Genomic DNA, 7,500 nt, shown 5'->3' with positions numbered 1-7,500 from the left:
TATGACTAACTGTCCACCAACGTGGAATATTTATCCTTGGCTCTCCATCCGAGTCCATTCTTGCATGCAAACTGTGATTCATAAACGTGTTTTCTTCCGATGGTCATCAGTGAACCTACATGTACATCGAATGGTGATTTACAGGCGAATAAACAATTATTATAATCATGTGCCCAAACAAAGCTACAAAGTCATGATTGGAGTCATGACCATGGTATCATGGTGGCATCATTATTTTGTTCTCGCATTGCTAAAACGTAAAACGCCTTTCTCTGAAACCCCTCTTTGTAAATTTGAGAGACTCTTTCTGAGACTCTTCTCCGTTAATCTCTGTGTATAACCGAAACGTTTGAATTCTTTGCTTCTGCATTTTTCCGTCCCTACCCAGCCGCTGAGTTCGCTAAGTGTGTACTGTCGTATGGACGCCACAATAAGCTGAAGAGCCAGTCTCAGCTTGCGAGCTCATGCGGCCGACGCAAGCCCCCGGTGCGGCCCCGTCCGCCCGGAATCGTATTGGTTCTCCTCCTCCTTAGGCCTCTTCCAAACCTACTTGCTACCCCGATTATTTTCCGTTCCGGGACCGTAGGCGTCTTCAAGGCTGTTCAACAAGCCAGAGAATCTTTTCAGCATAGTCTACCAGTCTACCACAGTCTACCGTCCCGGTTGGAAGCCATAAGGTATACAATGTACATGTACTTGCAAGTGCCTGCGCTACGGCATGTGTTTTATAAGGACTTCTAATTCACTTTTTTTACGGTTCGCGTCGCGTGAGAGCTTGTCTACTGACACTTCTGGATACGTGTAGGAATTCAAATTGTTCCCTTTAATACTTAGTGGCAATTATGTGCAAGAACAGCTGCATGTACATGTACCTGTTCTTGCAGTGTTTTTGTGACCTGTAGCCTTCTGCATTGTTATTTTCGCATTAGACATTTTTTAGCAACTCTCTTCATAGTGTATAAGTAATATTATGTACATATTATACATGTACATGTACATGTACCTGCATTCAGCGGTGCTGATCCGCAGCCATAGTCGATATGGAAAAAAGTTAAAAAAACAAGCTTCTCCTTGGTTTTCCACCCGCGCTGTTGTGACACAAGTTTCCATTGAGACAAGGGTGTATTGTCGTTGTGACCCTGAGTTCTATGGCTACTAGCATTCAGCCAAGATCTTTCTGTGGTACAAACAACTATAAGAACAGTGGCTCTGAAGTGAAGATCGCACGTAACTGTTACTTAGTGGGTACATATACAGACAGTGACACAGTATTTGCTCCCTGAAATCCGATCTAGCAACCCAATGCAGCCCAATGTAGTGACGTCTGTAAATCTACTACATGTACATGTACATGTACAGAGTTATAAGCGGAGACACGTCTGCATGCAACCACGGACATTGTTACAGTCAGTAATCACCAGGGAGTTGTACAGGCAACTTCGCTTATGTTATAACGACACCCGGCGGGGCATCAGAAAAGTGTCCTTATTCACGAAGTGTCGTTACACCCGAAGTCTCATTATAATTATGTATTACAGTCGGATGAGACTTTGCTCTGGGCACGAAAATTCTGTCGTTATTCGCGAATTGTCGTTATATCCGCAGTCGTTATTAGCCAAGTTGACTGTATAAACCTTTTTGGTTTACTAGTATACGACTCCCTGGTAGATTCTTAGTAGTTAATTACATGACCACACTTACTCACTATTCACTTCTTACAGTCAGTCCAGTCTAGCCCTTGGCGGATTTTGCTGCCATCATTTCTGGCATTATCTGCGGATTTTGTGTAAAAATTATGCCCTGGCATAAAAGGACTTCTGAGACCAGACGGTCGGCATAACCGTACGATGCTGGCTGAAGATTGATGCTCCAGGCATATTTAGGCATGTTACAGGAAACAATCTGGTGAATGACTGTGACCTCTTACGTTATAAGCTATGCTGTCATAGTCGTAACGTTGCAAAGTGCAAGGGTGCAGTATAGCACATCATTGGCATAATTCCAGCATAATGTAGCATAATCACTGGCATAATTTGGGCATAATGGAAAGCAAAATTCAGCAATATACCGAACATAATCCGCCAAGGGCTGTTTGTACTGAGTTCACCATACCATTAGATTGGACCGCAGCATAGTATAGCACCATCATTGGCATAATCACAGCATAATAATGTATGCAAGAACTCCGTTCATAATGACGCACAGTCATGAGTCACTCATGACATGATGCTCGCACAGTCATGATGCTCGCACAGCTACAGAGTACAGAGTCAGTCGTGATGCTCGCAAATGTTGCGCCCCGGGTGCTGCCTCGAGGACGCCAAACAGAGCTAGCTACATATACCGTATTTTCCGGGGTATAAGCCGCACCCCCTTTTTGAGGCAAAATATTGACTAAAAGACTTAAGTTGGTATTCGGAGTATAAGCCGCACCCACAAACCAAGATTTTTCACACTCATTGACAAATGGCCTTTCTACAAATAATGGTACTTGCACATGGCATTACGAACAAAAAAATAATAATAGTTTTTTTGTAGAAAGGGCGGACAAAAAAATGACAAAAGATTGCACACTCATCCGCGGCCAAAACCACCACGGCCACGTGGTCCGGATCATGTGAGTAGACGCTAGTTTGAGCCGAGGGCGAGGACTCCGACCGAGGAGTCGAGTGTGAGCTTTGGGGTTTGGGGTAGGCAGTAGGGTCGGTGGAAGCCGACACGGATTTTGTGAAAACGTCGTCTTTGCCGCCCCCTTGGCGCTGAAGTATAGTTGAGAAGACTCAAATGAATCCCACCACTAGGCGTTAGTCGTCCCTCGAGCAATTTTCGTAAGTCACTTCCCGTAACGTTCTACTGCAGTAGATCTACTGGCCGGCTGTTGGTCGTTTGGTCACGGCTTGTAAAGTTCGCCCAGCCCGAGAACGGACAGAATGGCATTGCCAATAATGGCGGGGTGCAGTCACGGCTCACAGCTGCTTTGAAGCAGAAAAGTCCTTAGCCGCACGACCGTCGACGGTGGCCTCCAGTAGCGCTAACAATTATTCCAAGGCTCCGCAGCTCGTTAGTTCTGTGCAGTCGTGCGCTGAGTGGGCGAACTACCAACACTGGAGCAAGATGGACGTCGTTCACTGCGAGAAGCTACTGGATGATTTGACTGGTATGGTAGAATTGACAATTCCCTGCATTCAAAATATAATTACTGTATTGTACTCCCCGCGTGCTAGTTTGTACGTGAAGTGTGTGGGTACAGTGAGGGCTGCGTCCCACCCGCCTGTGTGGATTCACAGGAAGTGTGAGTTACGAAGTCTGAAGAAAACGTTGAACGGTCTCTCCTTGGATGACGACTACACCATAGCTCAGTGGTTGGAGCATCGCTGGCTACAAGCGAGGGTCCCTGGTTCGAGTCCTGGTGGTGACAGTCAATTTTTTCTTCAGACTTTTCCCGTTTGTCTCTTTCCCTCAAAACCAGTTAATGTATTGTAAAATTTTAAATTTTAAATTTATACGATAAACCCACGCGTGCTCCTATTTGGAAAGCGATACCATGATTCAATGGAAAATAGCTGATCGACGGTATCTCGTTCGATGATAGCTCTGTGTTTGGCTGGATGAGATATTCAGGGTTCCGTGGTCGAGGGAAGTCCTCGTGAGCCATATGGTCGTAACCTCAATTCATTTGAATTTCTTCGACCAGCTCTCCCATAGGAACGTCGTGGAAGATAGGCGCTAGTCGCAGCCTGCCGGCCTGTCAATGTGGGCTGCTTGTTCGTGTCGAGTGTCCTCTGGACCCGAGCGCATGGTCGGAAGGCGCTGCAAGGTCCATGTGCTCAACTTTGCAGCTGGAAGCAACACCATGCTCCAGATTGATGAACTAGGATGTGCGAAGGCATGTAAAGAAGTTTATTCCACCACACGCACCCACAGACCCCCCCCCCCCCCACACACACACACATACACCACACACTGTACTGTGTTTGCTCACTGCCATCATGGAAACTGGCTGTGTGGGTCTTCCCGTAGGAGAGAGAGAGTTTTAAAAGAAATCTTGCAAAGACGACTCAATTGGCTATTGAACCGCCCAATGGCTGAGTGGCCACCGCCAACTCCCCAAGCTACGGGTGGACACACACATACACACACACACACACACACACACACACACACACACACACACACACACACACACACACACACACACATCAAGTGACTAACCAAATCTATCAAATCAAAGGATTTCCTCGAATGAAGGGTTGACCTCGATCACATATTGCATCGCCACATAATATTTTCTCCTCTGCATGCAGGGATAACTTACACACGGAAGTGTACACCTTGAATCTGCGAAGCTATCAAATCCTTCCTGTACACCATATGTGCAGCAATTCAGACCTGGACATTTGCATGCGTGCAGAAATTTGGCCAGCCTCCACTGTTCCATCTCAAAAGCTGGCTACAGCCCTGAGTGACAGTGTGTCAGTTCATAACGCAGTACACGGACACGTGATCTGCACGAAAGAACGATCATGCATAACTTCCTTCCTGGGCACCAGTGTTGTCGAATCCCAAAGCAATGCGGCATTGGCGAGTCTGTACTCTCGATGGATCACTGTCTGCACAGCATGTGCACGGACATATTTCCAGGTTGCGACACGGTGCGAAACTTCAACCTCCGTCCGAAATCTGACCCGACCTGGGTAGCGGAGGAAGTGTCCGATTTTTGGCAGAACCCCCAGGAGTGTGCTGCATGTAACTTCGGTGTAGTGAAGCTAGAGAGAATACAGTCATGTGACGTTACATCAATGCTGCATTACACGCTCATCTAAGACTGCCCGTACTGGGAATCTGGAGCAAATGTGTTCAAAAATGTAAGGAAAAAATTGGAGGCGTATCCAATTTCGAAAGAAAAGGTGTCAGCACCGACGCAATTCACACAGTTAAGTAAGCCAATTTAGTAACCGAACGTTTTCGTTCCCTTTGCTTTAGCTGTAGCTCTATAAGTTGCTGTATTTTGACATTTTTCCATTATTCCCTGAACTTACCCATGATGATAAGGGAACGAAAACGTTCGGTTACAAAATTGGCTTACTTGACTGTGTGGATTGCGTTGGTGCTGACACCTCTTCTTTCGAAAAAGGTGTTCAACATTGAAATAAAATTCTTACATGTGCCGTAATAAGAAAGTAAAATGAAGGGGACGCTGAATGTAGCGTAATGTCGTGTATAAAACCCAGGCGTATTCCTGTAGAAGCTGATGTCACCGCTAGACTTCTATTCAAGTCCGGCTTCTGTTCGAAGCACGTATCTCTATGTACCGGATTATCTCTAATCATAAGCACAGTCTCCAATAATAGCACGTCTCCAATAATAGAACACCTTGGGGTGGCATTCAAAAAATAAAGTGCTCAGTCTCCATTATAAGCACACTGTGTAAATTCATTATCTGTACCGGCAAAAAAACCCTGAAATGTGTGTGTGTGTGACATGAATTTGGCATGGCAACATGCCTCTGAAATGAGGTTGAAATAATAATGGAACAGTCTCCAATAAAGGAACGTCTCCATTAATAGCACGGGGCGGAGGTGCATTGAAAAAATAAAAGGACCGTGCTTATATTAGAGATAATACGGTATGTCAATACTAAAACCAGTCATATGTGCTGACAGTGTATCTTCAAAATCAGGCTTCTATTCAAAATCAGGCTTCTATACGAGACAGGCTTTTGTACAAGACACTACAGTGTTTGAAATGAGCTGGGACGCCCCTGGATAGAATGCTATAATGCAAAGAAGTCTTAATACAACTGGTTTGACTGCCCTGTGTTGTGTGTGTGTGTGTATGTGTGTGTGGGGAGGGGGGGGGGAGTGCTTGTGTGTGTGTGGGGGGGGGGGGGGGGAGGGGGGAGGGTGAGTGCTTATGTGTGTGTGTGTTGGTTGGTTGGGGGTGGCGGGTAATGCCTAGTACGGTTCATGCATGATTTTTGTTGATAGATAACACTAAGAGCAGAAGTCATGTGATTGCATTAAAAAAAGTTAACTCTGGAATGCTCTCTGCTGCTTTTAGGCCAAGTGAAGGAGATTGGCGAGCATTTCGCCGCTCTGAAACCGGCCGAGTCTACAAGCAGCAAGGCCAGGACGACCGAGTCGGATGCCGCTGTGGTCACCGACGACGACGTTGCACTGCAGAGGTTTTGCACCACGCTGGAGAAGGTGCTCCGGCATGGAATCAAAGGTCAGGCACGCGTGTGCTCTGTGTCACTTGGGTACTGTTCGAGGCATACTCGAAACATGGGCATACTATCCGTGAAATGGTCGTTGAGAATCGACATGGTTTCGAGTCGCCTCAAATGTAAAGGCAGAGGTAGAGTGTTGCTCAGTGAAATCCAGTGAGTCACTCAAGTACACTCAACTTTGCGTATAACGACACTCGGCAGGGCATCAGAAAAGTGTCCTCGTCCGCGAAGTGTCCTTAAACCTAAAGTCTCATTATAGGTATTACAGTTGGATGGTACTTTTCTCTGCGCATGGACATTCTGTCGTTGTTCGCGAATTGTCGTTTTATTCTCAGTCGTTATTAGCGAAGTTGACTTTGCGCACTGAGCGTTGCACAGCCCTGGACCTGAGAACGCAGGCCTGCGAAATGGTGCAAGGCATCGACTTGACTCACGCAACCGGGATGTCGTTGAGCAGCACCGTAGTAAAGCACCGGTTATAGAGCGCGTGGGAATTGCCGTGTGCCACATGACAGTAGGAATAGTCATGTTGGGGTTTCAACTCCAGTCCATCCTTGCGTCCACGGCTCGCACGATGTGTGACACGATCGGTTCCAGAATCAATGGCTCACGCGATATCAGCCGCGTTAATTTGTTCCAAGTCCAGTCCGTGCGTGCGTCAATGTTGTCGGCCATGTTGGTTCCATTGTCCACATATCATGCACACTTTCTGCACGAACAAAGTCACATGAAGAATATGTGCATGGGCTTGTCGGCTCAGTGCTACGCTACAATAGTGCATGGCAAATGAAATCCAACCTCACATTAATTATTATCAACTGCATTGCAATGCACTACTAGCACAGCAGACACTGGCATTTACATTTCGGAACACAGCCCTGCCTTGTTCACGGTATTGGATTTTACTTATTTTTATCTTTATTAATTTTATCTCAACGTCCAATGGCGGAAGCCAACTTGACATCACTGTGCAGTGCCGCACAATGAAATCCGACTCTGCATTACTTTGTAGTTGACATACCAGTGTTCCGACACATAGGTCTGGAGCTGCAAAGCTCCTGGTACGTACTTAACCCACACTATCGAGTTTCCTTGAACAGTAGTGCAGGGACGTGGGACACGCTACGGTCACTAGGGTTTTGACTGCACCACTCTTTGCCCTTTTATAGCCTGTGACTCAATAAAAAATACGCTGATTTGAGCTCTAAATTTTGACAATTTTCAGAGGAGCCACCCTAACCCCACAAGTAAAAGATACTTGAGGGGGCTGA

General features: G+C 46.3%; 1 protein-coding gene and 1 long non-coding RNA gene across 2 annotated transcripts in view; both read left to right on the top strand.

Annotated features, from left to right (window-relative positions):
* The window catches only part of LOC135819529 (uncharacterized), a 7,941-nt gene extending 6,866 nt beyond the window's left edge, over positions 1 to 1,075 (top strand). The window contains exon 2 of the long non-coding RNA XR_010553932.1: positions 389 to 1,075. This is a non-coding gene — a long non-coding RNA (uncharacterized LOC135819529). The remainder of the gene's footprint in view (positions 1 to 388) is intronic.
* Positions 1,076 to 2,726: 1,651 nt separating this feature from the next.
* LOC135819527 (FYVE and coiled-coil domain-containing protein 1-like) overlaps positions 2,727 to 7,500 on the top strand; it is a 24,070-nt gene continuing 19,296 nt past the window's right edge. The window contains exons 1-2 of the mRNA XM_065332754.1: positions 2,727 to 3,157; positions 6,061 to 6,228. Of these exons, the coding sequence (XP_065188826.1) occupies positions 3,115 to 3,157; positions 6,061 to 6,228 (211 nt within the window). The 5' untranslated portion in view covers positions 2,727 to 3,114. The remainder of the gene's footprint in view (positions 3,158 to 6,060; positions 6,229 to 7,500) is intronic.

The sequence above is a fragment of the Sycon ciliatum genome, chromosome 6, assembly GCF_964019385.1.
Source record: "Sycon ciliatum chromosome 6, ocSycCili1.1, whole genome shotgun sequence".
NCBI lineage: Eukaryota > Metazoa > Porifera > Calcarea > Leucosolenida > Sycettidae > Sycon > Sycon ciliatum.
Note: the sequence above shows the minus strand (reverse complement) of the source record. Positions and strands in the feature narration are given on the sequence as shown.